This window comes from Mustelus asterias, unplaced genomic scaffold, assembly GCF_964213995.1.
Source record: "Mustelus asterias unplaced genomic scaffold, sMusAst1.hap1.1 HAP1_SCAFFOLD_282, whole genome shotgun sequence".
In the NCBI taxonomy this organism is placed as follows: domain Eukaryota; kingdom Metazoa; phylum Chordata; class Chondrichthyes; order Carcharhiniformes; family Triakidae; genus Mustelus; species Mustelus asterias.
In genome coordinates, this window is record NW_027590247.1 from 468,421 (window position 1) to 485,350 (window position 16,930).

At 49.5% G+C, this 16,930-nt stretch overlaps 1 protein-coding gene across 1 annotated transcript in view; it reads right to left on the reverse strand.

Moving 5' to 3' along the window:
* LOC144486066 (acid-sensing ion channel 1C-like) overlaps window positions 1-16,930 on the reverse strand; it is a 123,923-nt gene that overhangs the window by 3,498 nt on the left and 103,495 nt on the right. The window contains exons 2-7 of the mRNA XM_078204174.1: window positions 14,773-14,923; window positions 12,928-13,055; window positions 11,650-11,800; window positions 8,940-8,996; window positions 3,331-3,484; window positions 1,503-1,594 (exon numbers count right to left, since the gene is read on the reverse strand). Coding sequence (XP_078060300.1) covers window positions 1,503-1,594; window positions 3,331-3,484; window positions 8,940-8,996; window positions 11,650-11,800; window positions 12,928-13,055; window positions 14,773-14,923 — 733 coding nt within the window. The remainder of the gene's footprint in view (window positions 1-1,502; window positions 1,595-3,330; window positions 3,485-8,939; window positions 8,997-11,649; window positions 11,801-12,927; window positions 13,056-14,772; window positions 14,924-16,930) is intronic.

The window sequence follows — 16,930 nt, forward strand, 5'->3', positions numbered from 1 at the left end:
AGAGGAGAGCTGGTAGGGAGGAACAGTAACATCAGGAACTGGGAATAGAGAGAGAGATTGGGAGCGGAGAGTGAGAGAGAGATTGAGGATGGAGAGAGAGAGAGATTGGTATTGGGGAAAGAGAGAGAGAGACAGAGATTGGGGATAGGGAGAGAGAGATCGGGGATGGAGAGAGATTGGGGATGGAGAGAGAGAGAGAGATTGGGAGTGGAGAGAGAGAGAGATTGAGGATAGAGAGAGAGAGAGAGAAAGATTGGGGATGGAGAGAGGGAGAGAGAATAGAGATTGGTACTGGGGAGAGAGAGAGATTGAGGATGGAGAGAAAGATTGGGGATGGAGAGAGAGAGACAGAGATTGGGGATAGGGAGGGAGACAGAGATTGGGGATAGGGAGAGAGAAAGAGATTGGGGATGGAGAGACATAGAGATTGGTATTGGGGAGAGAGAGAGAGAGATTGGGGATGGAGAGAGACAGAGGGGGTGCTCCTCCAGGGCTGATAGACCCTCTCAAGGAACGTGATGGCCTGTTGAATCAGGCGTTTGGGCAAAAATGGGATTCTTGCTGGGTGCAACTCTCCTTGTCCACTTTGCTGGAACCAATCAGGTTCCTGACCATAGGGGGCGGGAACCTGATGAATACCAATTAAATGTCATTTCCATGTCATTAGTGGGTTTGAGGCTGGCTGCTTCAGCCTCCTGTTATGCTCCTGCTCCCCCAATGGAAAGTCCATCCCCATATATCTCTCTCACTCTCCAACCCCAAAATGACTAGACTGGAGCACACTCAGAAACAGAGCGCTTCAGTTAACAGATTGTCACCACCCTCAGAGTATGCATGCAGCAGAATTGCTGTGTATTTGGAAATCTTTCTAAAGTCATTTTCCTGACTCTGGCAAGGAGTGTATCAGTCTTTTTGTATTTTGTATCACGTGGAAAATATGGTGACCTTATCGTCACAACTTTAGCAAGTGTCAAAACTCTAATGGACAATAGGGAGGGAGAGCGTTCCAGGATTTTGACCCAGTGACAGTGAAGGAACAGCCGATATATTTCCAAGTCAGGGTGGTGAGTGGCTTGGAGGGGAACCTCCAGGTGGTGGTGTTCCCAGATATCTGCTGCTCTTGTCCTTCTCGGTGGTGGAGGTCATGGGTTTGGAAGGTGCTGCTAAGGAACTTTGGTGGGTTCTGCAGTGCATCTTGTAGGTGGTACACACGGCTGCCACTGTGTGGGTGAGGGAGAGAATGAGTATGGATGGAGGTGGGCTATCAATCAATCGGGGCTGCTTTGTCCTGGATGGTGTTTATAAAATGAGTAGGAAGTGGCTGGTGACATCCTGACTCTGAATTCATTAACAGCTGAGGTCATCGTTCGGTGGGGCTGAGCTTGGCTTCCTCCCGGGAACCGGTGTGATATCATCAAACTCAGCGTGGATGCCCCTAAAGCCAGAAACTCCATCCCGAGAAAGACCCTCATCATGGAGCTGGTTTCCATGGGAACACTCACCGAGTAGTCCTGCAACCTCATAGGCTTTCTTCTGTTCAATGGTCTCGTAGTTAAGAGCTTCAAAAAAAATGTCCAAAACCAGAATATTGTCCCTGAGGAAAAAGAAGACAGAGTGAGAGAGAGTAAGAGAGAGAGTGAGAGAGAGAGACAGTGAGAGAGAGAGAGAGAGAGTGAGAGAGAGAGAGAGAGAGAGAGAAAGACAGTGAAAGAGTGAGAGAGAGAGACAGTGAGAGAGAGAGTGAGAAAGACAGTGAGAGAGACAGAGAGAGAGAGAGAGAAAGACAGTGAGAGAGAGAGTGAGAGAGAATGAGAGAGAGAGAGAGTGAGAGAGAGAGAGAGAAAGAGAGAGAAAGACAGTGAGAAAGACAGAGAGAGAGAGACAGAGTGAGAGAGAGAGAAAGAGAGAGAGAATGAGAGAGAGAGAGTGAGAGAAAGAGAGAGTGAGAGAAAGAGAGAGAGTGAGAGAAAGAGAGAGAGTGAGAGAGAGGGAGTGAGAGAAAGAGAGTGAGAGAGAGAGAAAGTGAGAGTGAGAGAAAGAGAGTGAGAGAGAGAGAGTGAGACTAGGACAGAGAGAAAGAGAGAGAGAGAGAGAGACTGTAGGAGAGAGAGAAAGAGAGAGAGAGTGAGAGAAAGAGAGGGAGTGAGAGAGAAAGAGAGTGAGAGAAAGTGAGAGAGGGAGTGAGAGAGAGTGAGAGAGAGTGAGACATGCAGGAGAGAGAGAAAGAGAGAGTGAAAGAAAGAGAGAGTGAGACTAGGAGAGAGAGAATGAGAGTGTAAGAGAGAGAATGAGAACGTAGAAGAGAGAAAGAATGAGACTGGGAGAGAGAGAGTGAGAGAAAGAGAGAATGAGACTAGCAGAGAGAGAGAGAATGATATTGTAGGAGAGAGAGAGAGAATGAGAAAGAGAGTGTAGGAGAGAAAGAGAACCCCCTCCCCATCTCCCCTCCGCACATGAGAGAATGACAGAAAGAGTGAGTGAGACAGAGAGCATCCCCCTCCCATCCCACAATCCCGCACACTTCCCCCTCCCACCCCTCCCCTCCCCATCCCCTCCCCCATAATCCCCACACTCTTCCCCCTCCCACCCCTCCCCTCCACATCCCCTCCCCATAATCCCCACACTCTTACCCCTCCCCAACCCCTCCCCATAGTCCCCACACTCTTCCCCCTTCCATCTCCTCCCCTCCACATCCCCTCCCCCATAATCCCCACACTCTTCCCCCTCCCACCCCTCCCCTCCCCATCCCCTCCCCATAATCCCCACACTCTTCCCCCTCCCACCCCTCCCCATCCCCTCCCCATAGTCCCCACACTCTTCCCCCTTCCATCTCCTCCCCTCCACATCCCCTCCTCCATAATCCCCACACTCTTCCCCTTCCCATCTCCTCCCCTCCCCATCCCCTCCCCATAATCCCCACACTCTTCCCCCTCCCACCCCTCCCCATCCCCTCCCCATAGTCCCCACACTCTTCCCCCTTCCATCTCCTCCCCTCCACATCCCCTCCCCCATAATCCCCACACTCTTCCCCTTCCCATCTCCTCCCCTCCCCATCCCCTCCCCCATAGTCCCCACACTCTTCCCCCTCCCATCTCCTCCCCCATCCCCTCCCCCATAGGCCCCACACTCTTCCCCCTCCCATCTCCACAATCCCACACTCTCCGTCTCTCTCTCCCATTTCTCCTCCCTCTCGTCTCCCCCCACCTCCCATACCCTCCCCTTTCCAACCCCTCTCCCCCTGCCTTCCCCTCCCATTCCTTCTCTATTCCTAATCCCCTTCCTGCTGCCTCCCTCCGCTCCTGCCCCGAGTGATTCTCCTGGAATACTCACATGATATATTGCTCTGATCGATTGAATTTTTTGGCCAGGAATTTTGCTGAGGCTTTGCTGGGAATCTTCACCATGGAAATCTCCTTCCCGAATCGTGTCACATTGCAGGGAGTCTCACACATACAGTAACTACTGTCCTGTTCCACCAGAAACTCTGAAATAGAGAGAGAGAGAGAGGATAGGGGGAGAGAGAGAGAGGATAGGGGGAGAGAGAGAGAGGATGGGGGGGAGAGAGAGAGGATAGGGGGGAGAGTGAGGATGGGGGAGAGAGAGAGGATAGGGGGAGAGAGAGAGAGGATAGGGGGAGTGAGAGGATAGAGGGAATGAGAGAGAGGATAGGGGGAGAGAGAGAGAGGATAGGGGGAGAGAGAGAGAGGATAGGGGGAGAGAGAGAGGATAGGGGGAGTGAGAGAGAGGATGGGGGAGAGAGAGAGAGGATAGGGGGAGAGAGAGGATAGGGGAGAGAGAGAGAGAGAGGACAGGGGGAATGAGAGAGAGAGGATAGGGGGAATGAGAGAGAGAGGATAGGGGGAATGAGAGAGAGAGGATAGGGGGAGAGAGAGAGAGGATGGGGGGAGTGAGAGAGAGGATAGAGGGAATGAGAGAGAGGGGGGGAGTGAGAGAGACGATAGTGAGAAAAAGGATAGTGGAGAGAGGGAAAGCGAGAGAGAGAATGAGTAAAAACAGGGAGGGATAGAAACAGAGTGGGAAACAGATGTGAAGAGGGATGGGGAACGAGAAAAGAACATAGAGTGAGAGAAAGAAACAGAGAGAAGAGATGTAGAGAGAGACAGAGCAAGGTGGATAGGAATAGAAAAAGACAAGAAGGGAGGTGGGGATAGAGAGAGTGTGTGATAGAGGGTTAGAGAGATGCACAAAGCGAGAAAGAGAGGGAGGAGAAATAAAGGAGGTGAGGGATTGGGAATGGCGGAATTGGAAATTCGGAGGGAAGGATGATGATTATTCAACTTCCAATAACAAAGAACAATACAGCACAGGAACAGGCCCTTCGGCCCTCCAAGCCTGCGCCGCTCATGTGCCCAACTAGACCATTCGTTCGTATCCCTCTATTCCCAGTCTGTTCATGTGGCTATCTAGATAAGTCTTAAACGATCCCAGCGTGTCCGCCTCAATCACCTTCTTGGCAGTGCATTCCAGGCCCCCACAACCCTCTATGTAAAATACGTCCCCCTGACATCTGTGTTGAACCTTGCCCCCCTCACCTTGAACCCGTGACCCCTTGTGTTCGTCACCTCCGACCTGGGAAAAAGCTTCCCACTGTTTACCCTATCTATGCCCTTCATAATTTTATACACCTCTATTAGGTCGCCCCTCATCCTCCGTCTTTCCAGGGAGAACAACCCCAGTTTACCCAATCTCTCCTCATAGCTAAGACCCTCCATGCCAGGCAACATCCTGGTAAACCTTTTCTGTACTCTCTCCAAAGCCTCCATGTCCTTCTGGTAGTGTGGCGACCAGAACTGGACGCAGTATTCCAAATGTGGCCTAACCAGCGTTCTATACAGCTGCAACATCATATGCCAACTTTTATATTCTGTGCCCCGTCCAATAAAGGCAAGCATGCCATATGCCTCTTGACCATCCTCTCCACCTGTGCTGCCACCTTTAAGGATCTGTGGACTTGTACACCCAGGTCCCTATGTGTGTCTATACTCCTGATGGTTCTGCCATTTATTGTATAGCTCCCCCTTACATTAGATCTACCGAAATGCATCACTTCGCATTTATCTGGATTAAATCCCATCTGCCATTTCTCCGCCCAATGTTCCAGCCTATCTATATCCTGCTGTATTCTCTGACAATGTTCATCACTATCCGCAACTCCAGCAATTTTTGTGTCGTCCGCAAACTTACTGATCACACCAGTTACATCTTCCTCCAAATCATTTATATATATTACAAACAGCAGAGGTCCCAGTACAGAGCCCTGTGGAACACCACTAGTCACAGACCTCCAGCCGGAAAAAGACCCCTCCACTGTTACCCTCTGTCTTCTATGGCTAAGCCAGTTCTCCACCCATCTAGTTAGCTCACCTTTTATCCTGTGAGATTTAACCTTTTGCACCAGCCTGACATGAGGGACCTTGTCAAACGCTTTACTAAAATCCATATAGACGACATCCACGGCCCATCCCTCGTCAATCGTTTTTGTCACCTCCTCAAAAAACTCAACCAAATTTGTGAGGCATGACCTCCCTCGTACAAAACCATGCTGTCTATCGCTAATGAGATTATTCAGTTCTAAATGCGCATATATCCTATCTCTAAGAACCTTCTCCAACAATTTCCCTACCACGGACATCAAGCTCACCGGCCTATAATTACACGGGTTATCCTTGCTACCCTTCTTAAATAACGGGACCACATTTGCCAACCTCCAATCCTCTGGGACCTCACCTGTGTCCAGTGAAGAGACAAAGATTTCTGTTAGAGGCCCAGCAATTTCATCTTTTGCCTCCCTGAGGAGTCTAGGATAGATGCCATCTGGCCCTGGGGATTTGTCTGTCTTAATGTTTCCTAAAAAACCTAACACTTCCTCCCTTGTAATTGAGATTTTTTCTAACGGGTCAACACATCTCTCTGAGTCACTATCAGTCAACATATCCCTCTCCTTTGTGAATACTGATGCAAAGTATTCGTTTAGGATCTCTCCTACTTCCTTTGGTTCTAAGCATAATTCCCCTCCTTTGTCCCTGAGAGATCCGATTCTTTCCCTAACAACCCTCTTGTTCCTAACATATGTATAAAATGACTTAGGATTCTCCTTAATCCTGTCTGCCAAGGACATTTCGTGGCCCCTTTTTGCCCTTCTAACTCCCTGTTTGAGTTCTTTTCTACTTTCTCTGTATTCCTCCAGTGCTCCATCTGTTTTTAACTGCCTGGACCTCATATATGCCTCTTTTTTCTTTTTGATTAGACCCACGATTTCACTGGTTATCCACGGCTCCCGAATCCTACCTTTCCTATCCTTCCTCTTTACAGGCACATGCCTGTCCTGCAGTCCTATCAACTGCTCCTTAAAAGATTCCCACATGCCAGATGTGGATTTACCCTCGAACAGCCTCTCCCAATCAACAGCCACCAAATCCTGCCTAATCTGGCTGTAGTTAGCCTTCCCCCAATTCAGCACCTTACCCATAGGACAACACTCATCTTTTTCCATTACTATCCTAAAGTTTACAGAATTGTGGTCACTATTTGCCACATGTTCCTCCACTGAAACTTTGATGACCTGATCGGGCTCATTCCCCAGTACTAGGTCCAGTATAGCCCCCTCTCTAGTTGAACTGTCAACATATTGTTCCAAAGAACCTTCCTGTACGCATTTTATAAATTCTTCCCCGTCCAGGCTCCCAGTCCTAAGCCAAACAACCTTATGTCTCCATCCACAGTTACCGCTGTGTGAGAGCAGTCAGTTCAGCGACAGTACAGCCAAGTCCTCAACAGGCTGACACACGGGGAGAAATGTGAAACCTTACACAGAACAGTGCTCACTTTATAGAGAGGGTGGGGAGGGGGGGTTTGGGGGAGGGGGATTTGGGGTGGAGGGGGGTTTGGGGAGAGGGGGAGGGGGTTTGGGGTGTTTAGGGGAAGTGCATTTGGGGGAGGGTAGGGGGGAGGAGGTTTGGGGGAGAGGGCATTTGGGGGGAGGGTGCATTTAGGGGGAGGGGGGTTTAGGGGGGAGGGGTTTTGGAGAGAAGGTGGGATTAGGGGCAGGAAGAGTTCGTGCTGAATGGCAGTTATTCAATGTTCTGTCTAAAAGGCTGTAGAGACTCGGAGAGGGAAGAACGATGGTGAGAGTGAATGAGTCACGGAGATGTTTCCCTGGCTGGTTTCCCAGCTGTGAACTGAAGCTATCCCAATGAACCCTGCCCTGAGGATCCTGCCCCTTGTTGGGGATCAGCACTGGCTGCCAAAGGCCGTCCTTTACCAATGAGTCCAAATTATTCAACTGTGGGGGCATCACAGCTGAGCCCAAAGCCTCTCTACATGCTGCTTTCCCTCACTCTGGTCTGACCTTGGTGAGGCGTGCTCTGTAAACTCGCTTGCTCACAGAGACAATGCTCCTAAACACCAGAGTACCACCCAATCCAGCCCACCATCTACAGGGCACAAGTCAGGAGTGTGATGGAATACTCCCCACTTGCCTGGATGGGTGCAGCTCCAACAACACTCAAGAAGATTGATACCATCCAGGACAAAGCAGCTGCTTGATTGGCACCCCATCCAATATCTTCAATATTCGGGTTAGGTGGATTGGCCATATTAAATTGTCCCTTAGTGTCAGGGGGATTAGCAGGGTAAATACATGGGGTTATGGGGATAGGGCCTGGATAGGATTGTTGTCGGTGCAGACTCGATGGGCCAAATGGCCTCCTTCTGCACATGTAGGGATTCTATGATTCATTCCCTCAACCACTGACACAGTAGCAGCAGTGTGTACCATCCACAAGATGCACTGCAGGAACTCATCAAGGTTCCTTAGACAGCACCTTCCAAACCCATGAGCACTTCCATCTAGAAGGACAAGGGCAGCAGATACCTGGGAACACCACCACCCTGGAGGTTCCCCTCCAAGCCACTCATCACCCTGACTTGGAAATATATCACTGTTCCTTCACTGTTGCTGGGTCAAAATCCCTCCCTAACAGCACTGTGGGTGTACCTACACCTGATGGACAGCAGCGATTCAAGAAGGCAGCTCACCACCACCTTCTCAAGAGCAACTAGGGATGGGCAACAAGTGTTGGCCCAGCCAGCGACGCCCAGATCCCGAGAATGAGTTATTTTAAAATGGATGTTGCTGCCTGCGTAGAGCTCTGGAGTTTACTCTGGAGTAAACCTTCCTGTTTTATCCAGTTCTGGATAATAATCTGAGTTGTCTGTCACTCTGTGAATAACAGGTACCAAACTCAACCTCTGCCCCAGCATTGACCCCTGAGTTAGTCTGGTCGGGACTGTCTCAGTCCTACACTGAGCCAGAAACCGAACCTCAGCTAGAATTTAGGATTACCTGTGAAGACTCGCATTCCAACCATTACCTTGCGATTGAGTCTGTGTCTATATATGCCGTGTTTGTGAAACCCACCTCTCCACTCACCTGATGAAGGAGCAGTGCTCCGAAAGCTTGTGATTCCAAATAAACCTGTTGGACTTTAACCTGGTGTTGTGAGACCTCTTACAGAATTTAGGAGATCCAGGATTGCTCTGGGCTCTTGAGGAATGAGAGGGAGGCAGTGGTGTAGTGGTATTGTCACTGGGGCCTTGTAATCCAGAGATCCCAAGATCTGGGACCTGGGTTCAAATCCCACCATGGCAGATGGTGAAATTTTAATTCAATTAGAAGTCCAATGATGACCATGTAACCATTGCCGATTGTCATAAAACCCATCTGGTCAAGAATTGTCCAATTAGGTAAGGAAGAATCTATTCAAATTCTGATTGGCTGTGGAAGGTGGGACACTGAGGATGGAAGTGGTGGGTGACCAGTGGTTGAGGGCATTTTGGGGAGGGGGGGGTGGTTGGGTCTGTCGGGTGAATCAGCAACACTTGCTGTGAGGAGAGCATCACTGGCTGTGGGAACGTACCCAAGGCTGGGTCCGCGCAGTCCTTATACTGTTCCGGTGTGCATACATCAGCATTCCCTGTGAGAGAGAGAGAGAGACGAGGATTTAATCACCCTTTTGGGAATCTCAGCCTAACCAAAGCATCTAAAGAACTTCCGACAAAATACTGCGGATAAGGGCGGCACGGTGACACAGGGCGGCATGGTGGCACAGTGGTTAGCACTGCTGCCTCACAGCGCCAGGGACCCGGGTTCAATTCCCAGCTTGGGTCACTGTCTGTGTGGAGTTTGCACGTTCTCCTCGTGTCTGCGTGGGTTTCCTCTGGGTGCTCCAGTTTCCTCCCACAGTCCAAAGATGTACAGGTTAGATGGATTGGCCATGCTAAATTGTCCCTTAGTGTCCCAAGATTATGTAGGTTAGGGGGATTAGTGGGGTAAATACGTGGGGTTACGGGATTGGGACGGGGCTGGGCCTGGGTAAGATATTCTGTTGGAGAGTCGATGCAGACTCGAAAGGCCACATGGCTCCTTCTGCCTGATAAGGATTCTATGATTCTATACCGGAAATCTGAAACAGAAGAGAAAATGCTTAGCTAGTCAGGTAGCAACTTTAGCGAGTGACCCAGTGGTCACGGTTCAGTGACAGAGGTCACGGGTCAGTGACAGAGTTCAGGGTTCAGTGACAGAGGTCACGGGTCAGTGGCAGAGGTCAGGGTTCAGTGACAGAGGTCAGGGTTCAGTGATAGAGGTTATGGGTCAGTGACAGAGTTCAGGGTTCAGTGACAGAGGTCAGGGTTCAGTGACAGAGGTCACAGGTCAGTGACAAAGTTCAGGGTTCAGTAACAGAGGTCAGGGTTCAGTAACAGAGGTCAGGGTTCAGTGACAGGTCACAATTCAGTGACAGAGTTCATGGTTCAGTGGCAGAAGTCACGGTTCAGTGGCAGAAGTCACGGGTCAGTGACAGAGTTCAGGGTTCAGTGACAGTTCAGGGTTCAGTGACAGAGGTCACGGTTCAGTGACAGAGGTCATGGGTCAGTGACAGAGTTCAGGGTTCAGTGACAGAGTTCAGGGTTCAGTGGCAGAGGTCACAGGTCACTGACAGAGGTCATAGGTCAGTGACAGAGATTACGGTTCAGTGACAGAGTTCAGGGTTCAGTGACAGAGGTCATGATTCAGTGACAGAGGTCACGGTTCAGTGACAGGGTTCACAGGCCAGTGACAGAGTTCATGGTTCAGTGACAGAGTTCAGGGTTCAGTGACGGAGGTCACGGTTCAGTGAACGGAGTTCAGGGTTCAGTGACAGAGGTTATGGGTCAGTGACAGAGGTCACGGTTCGGGTCTGTGACCTCTTGGGAAACATTCCCTGGCCACAGAGAATTCTGACAGAGACACAGAATTTTCACAGCACAGGAGGCCATTCGGTCCATCGAGTCTGCACCAGCTCTGAGTGAGCAACTTATTTCATGCCATTCGCCCACCTTCTCCCACCAATCCTGCAATTTCTTAAAATCTGCTTTCTAACACTTTGGTTGAACCTGCCGTCTCCACATTCTCCTGCAGTGAATTCCAGGCCTTAACCCCTCGCCCTGTGAACGTTTTTTCTTCATATTACCTTTACTTCTTTTACCAATTACTTTAAGTCTGTGCTCTCTCGTTCTCGATCCTTCCACCAATGGGAGCAGTTTCTCCCTACCCACCCCCTCATGGTTTTGAACATTGCAATCAAATCCCCCTCAGCCTTCACGTTGCATTCCATGAGCTGTAACTTTTCTCACAAGTCTGTTGTGTGGCACTGTAGCGAATGTCTTTTGAAAATCCATGTACACCACATCAACAGCGTTACCCTCATCGACCCTCTCTGTTACCTCATTGAAAAACACCAGCATCTTAATTAAACATGATTCCCCTTTCGAAACCTATGCTGGCTTTTCGTAATCAGCCACATTTGTCCATGCGTTTTCCAGGATTATTGTTTCTCGAAGTCTCCCCACCGCTGGAGTTAAAGTGTCTGGCCTGTAGTTACTGCCCTTATCCCCACCCCCTGGTTGGAACAGGACCACAACATTGGCAATTCTCCAGTCCTCCGGCACATTCCCAGAGTCTGAGGAAGACTGGGAGATCATGGCCAGTGCCTCCACTTTACTCAATATCTTTGGATCCATCTCATCTAGTCCGGGTCAAATTTAATCATAGAATAGAATCATAGAATCCCTACAGTGCAGAAGAAGGCCATTCAGCCCATCAAGTCTGCATGGACTCTCAGACAGCATCTTACCCGGGCCACCCCTGCCCTATCCTCATTACCTTGTATATTTACCCCACTAATCCATCAAACCTACACATCTTTGAACTGTGGGAGGAACCCGGAGCACCCGGAGGAAACCCACGCAGACACGGGCCGAACATGTAGGCTCCACACAGACGGTGACCCGAGGCTGGAATTGAACCCGGGTCCCTGGCATTGCAAGGCAGCAGTGCTAACCACTGTACCGCCATGCCACCCACGGTGGCAGATAGCCTGTCCAATACCAGCTCCTTATCAATGTTAAACCCTCCTACTTTCTCTTTCACCATGGCCTGGACAACATCTTCTTCCTTGATAAAGACCTATTATTAAACTTTAAAATTATTTTGGTTGGTTAGATATACAAGACGAGAGGCTGGAACCATAAATAAGACAGTTACTGATACTCCACTCAGGGAGGCCTCTATCTCTGTCGCTGGGACATTACCTGGCATGTGCACCATGCGGCAGTTGCAGTTCTCCACAAGGTAGCGTGTCTCGCAGTCGATCCTGCACGCTGTGATGCTGTAAGTACTGAAGAAGCCAGAGTTTATGTTCGACATTCTGCAGTCACCCCAGGGCGGAGGGAGATACATGATCTGGACGGACAGAGAGAGAGAGAGACAGAGACACAGATTCCCCACTGTAGCACAAACCAATTCTACCCAAACCCCCCTCAGTCCTGGGTACCTCAACCCAGTGGCACAAACTTCTGCCCCGTGTGGTTTTGGTTACGCCTCAGCTACTGAGGATATTTGCAAAGTGACCATCCCTTTTAAACCATCGATATCCCAAATATCAAACCTCTTTCCTCTTCCCAATTGTTTATGCTTCAGTTTTCACAAATTATTTTCCTTTCACCTTTTGTTGCACCTTTACCGCCCGAAGATCTCCCTTTAAAAGCCCTTGACCTCTGTGACCCTTGACCCCTGAGACTCTTGACCCCTGTGACCCTTGACCCCTGAAACTCTTGACCCCTAATGCCCTTGACACCCGAAGCCCTTGACCCCCGAAACCATAAGACCATAAGACATAGGAGCAGAATTAAGCCACTCGGCCCATCGAGTCTGCTCAGCCATTCAATCATGGCTGATATTTTTCTCATCCCCGTTCTCCTGTCTTTTCCCCATAACCCCTGATCCCCTTATTAATCAAGAACCTATCTATCTCTGCCTCAAAGACACTCAGTGACCCGGCCTCCACAGCCTTCTGCGGCAAAGAGTTCCACAGATTCACCACTCTCTGGCTGAAGAAATTTCTCCTCATCTCTGTTTTAAAGGATCCTCCTTTTAGCCTGAGGTTGTGCCCTCTGGTTCTAGTTTTTCCTACTAGTGGAAACATCCTCTCCACGTCCACTCTATCCAGGCCTCGCAGTATTCTGTAAGTTTCAAAAGATCCCCACCTCATCCTTCTAAACTCCAGCGAGTACAGACCCAGAGTCCTCAACTGTTCCTCACATGACAACCCTTGACCCTGAGGCCCTTGACCTTTGACAATCTTAACTCTGAAGACATTGACCCCTCACCTCCAAAGTTGTGACCCCTGAAAGTCCTGGTTTTGACAATGTCTTTGCTTGTGCCTTTTGATGCCTCAGTCACTCAGTAAAATTACATCGGGTTACACAGAATTTACAGCACAGAAACAGGCCATTCGGCCCAACCTTGCTACCCTGGTTTCTGGATAATTTTCCCTCTGGGGGAAACAGGAAAATGGAACGGTACATTACCCGCTGCTCCTGAGTGGAAACAAACGTCTGGAAACCTGGAGCCACCCCAAAGCCCAACTCGTGAATATAGGGAGGTTCATCCTGAGTGTGGATCTGAATCTTCAGTCCCGCCTCAAAGGAGGTTTCCTCTGCAGGTTGGAATGTCATAGAGAGAGGGAGAGAGAGAGAGAGAGAGGGAAAGAGAGAGAGAGAGGGAGAGAGAGAGAGAGGGAGAGAGGGCGAGAGAGGGAGAGAGAGAGAGAGGGAGAGAGAGAGAGGGAGCGAGAGGCAGAGAGAGAGAGGGGGAGAGAGAGAAAATAAATCGATGAGTAAATATAACATCACTGAAACCCTCTCATATCTTTGTTACCTCCAGACCTGGCTATTTCAGCTCTTGCCTAACCACTCCCCAGTTTCCACCCTCCCCAAACTTCAATCATCAGAATTCAGCTTCCTGCAGAGATCCCCATTCCATAGAAACATAGAAGATAGGAGCAGGAGGAGGCCATTCGGCCCTTCGAGCCTGCTCCACCATTCATTAAGATCATGGCTGATCATCCAACTCAATAGCCTAATCCTGCTTTCTCCCCATAACCTTTGACCCCATTCGCCCCAAGTGCTATATCCAGCCGCCTCTTGAATACATTCAATGTTTTGGCATCAACTACTTCCTGTGGTAATGAATTCCACAGGCTCACCACTCTCTGGGTGAAGAAATGTCTCCTCACCTCCGTCCTAAATGGTCTACCCTGAATCCTCAGACTGTGACCCCTGGTTCTGGACTCCCCCACCATCGGGAACACCCTCCCTGCATCTACCCTGTCTAGTCCTGTTAAAAATTTATACCATATCACCCCCACACCCACGCCCCCACCCCCCCGCCCCCCCACCCCACACTCCTGTGAAAGTCCACCCACACTGGTTCCCATTCCCCTGTCCCCACTGTGCTCACTGATCTCTGCTTGGAAACGGACAAACAAAATGACCGTGAGTTCCTGTTCTGTTCCTTGGGATCCCTGAGATTTCCAGGCAACCCTCCCCCTTCCTCCTCTGCCCCACACACTCCCTCACTTCCCCAGTTCCCCCTCCCCTTTCCCAACACTGGAGGGGGTGCAGAGGAGATTCACTAGGTTGATTCCGGAGTTGAGAGGGTTGGCTTATGAGGAGAGACTGAGTTGACGGGGGCTATATTCATTGGAATTCAGAAGAATGAGGGGAGATCTTATAGAAACATATAAGATTATGAAGGGAACAGATAAGATAGAAGCAGGGAAGTTGTTTCCACTGGCGGATGAAACTAGAACTAGGGGGCATGGCCTCAAAATAAGGGGGAGCCGATTTAGGACTGAGTTGAGGAGGAACTTTTTCACACAAAGGGTTGTGAATCTATGGAATTCCCCACCCAGTGAAGCAGTTGAGGCTACCTCATTGAATGTTTTTAAGGCAAGGATAGATACATTTTTGAACAGTAAAGGAATTAAGGGTTATGGTGAGCGGGCGGGTAAGTCCATGAAGAGATCAGCCATGATCTTATTGAATGGCGGAGCAGGCTTGAGGGGCCAGGTGGCCCACTCCTGCTCCTAGTTCTTATGTCCTTATGTTCCTCCGCCCCCCACACTCCCTCTCTTCCTCAGCTACCCCTCCCGCGCTTCCCCTCCCCATACTCCCGCTTCTACCCCTCCATAATTCACCCCTCTCTTACTTCCCCCCTTGGCCTCCTTCCAACCCTCACACTCCCTCCCTTTTCCCTCACCTTCACATCTCACCTTTCTCCTAAGTTCCCTCATCCCCCTTACCCTTTCCACACTCGCTTCCTCCCCTCGCCCTTCTCCCTCCCCCACTTTCCCTGGGGTCTCTGTTTCTCACCTGTCTTGTCCCACACGGGCAGGTACTCATCCTGTTGAATGTCCAGCATCACCTCCAGTCCGTTCCCCGTGCCGCCTTTCATTGTCGTCAGCAGAGGCCTGCCATCTTTCCCCGAGTTGAAGGTATAACATTTTCCGTAACGAGTGAAAGTCTGGATGGAGAGATGAGAACGAGAATGATTGAAAAGTGCAGCAGAAACACGGAGATGATTGGTTCAATTTTCTCTGCATTTGACTATTATAATACAGGAGTAAAGGGTTGGCTAGCCAACTCTGATTGGCTGAGTTGTTACCATAGAGAACATAACGGGGAACTATAGGTTCCTACAGTTCCTGTGTAATTCATAAAAGGTGCAAATCTTGAACAGATTTGTTTGTGGAGAGTGGGTCTCTGCGTCTGAATGATGCACTTCTATCAAGTGTAAACAAACCATGTTGCATGCTGGGCTGATTATCTGAAATTAGTTGCTGGTGTAGTTATTAACACACTCAGGATTGTTCAGAAAGTGCTGACTAATCACAGAATCACACCTAACTGATTTCATTGTAGAAAGACCTGTCCGGTTGAATTTGAACAAAGCTGGGCAGTTAACTCTTCCATGCTGCATTCTCCGTGGCAATGCCTCCGCCAATCAGAGTCCACTTGCCAGCCAATCAGTGCTCTCTTCTCATGCAGGGCAATTTGTTGTTCCCCCATTATGGTTCCCCCATAATCTTTGTGCGCTTTCCTGATGAGTGCATAATGAAAAGCTTCGACAGCATGTATCTTTTTCAGCAATACTCAAATTCTGTCCAAACCAGCACTATTAGTTGACATTCACTTTTGGGGCTTGCGGGTGTGGATTGGTTGAGTATGGTCTGTCCTCAGCCTATTACAAACGAGTAAAGGAACACACTGTTTGATTTGATCAGCCAATTGCTGGGGAGTATAGCCTGCGTATCTGGTCTGACCTGACACCACACTGACACAGACCCAAACACAACCAAACTCCATCGTGTGATAGGCAGCATTGAATTGACAGCACAATTGTTTTGTGGAAACTCCCACTCATGCCACCATTGTGCAGTGACCATGTGAGACAGTTCGATTAACCTGTTGTTTAAATGCTGGAGATAGTGTTCTGGGTAATCTGAGGCACTTTACAGAACAGAAAGTGGCAGCATTAGGCCTTTGTACGGGTTTGCACGATACACAGCAATCAATAATCTGATCAGGTTAGTCTGAATCCACAGCTGTGTGTAAGAATTTCCTCGCAAAGCTTCACGGGCTCCACCCTGTGTTCTAATTCACCAGTGAAATGGAGCAGGTAAATAGAAACAGAAACTAGAAGCAGGAGGAGGCCATTCAGCCCTTCGAGCCTGCCCCACCATTCATTCTGATCCTGGGTGAATGTTAGACTTCATGGTGGCACAGTGGTTAGCGCCGCTGCCTCACAGCGCCAAGGACCTGGGTTCGATTCCCGGCTCGGGTCACTGTCTGTGTGGAGTCTGCACGTTCTCCCCGTGTCTGCGTGGGTTTCCTCCGAGTGCTCCAGTTTCCTCCCACAGTCTGAAAGACGTGCTGGTTAGGGTGCATTGACCAAAACAGGCGCTGGAGTGTGGCAACTCGGGGAATTTCACAGTAACTTCATTGCAGTGTTAATGTAAGCCTTACTTGTGACCAATAAACAAACTTTTACTTTTAAATTCTTCATTAAGATGGAGAGTGACACAGTTAAGTCTGAGACTAGGGTCCTGAACTTGAGAAAAGCTAACTTTGTTGGTATGAGATGTACATTGGCTAGGATAAGCTGGCAAAGGATACTTAAGTGGTTGACGGAGGATAGGCAATGGCAGACCTTTAAAGAACACACGGATGAACTTCAGAAAGGGACGAGAGCTTCAGGTTTTTAGGTGTCCAGATCACCAACAACCTGTCCTGGTCCCCCCATGCCGACACTATAGTTAAGGAAGCCCACCAACGCCTCTACTTTCTCAGAAGACTAAGGAAATTTGGCATGTCAACTACAACTCTCACCAACTTTTACAGATGCACCATAGAAAGCATTCTTTCTGGTTGTATCACAGCTTGGTATGGCTCCTGCTCTGCCCAAGACCGCAAGAAACGACAAAAGGTTGTGAATGTAGCCCAATCCATCACGCAAACCAGCCTCCCATCC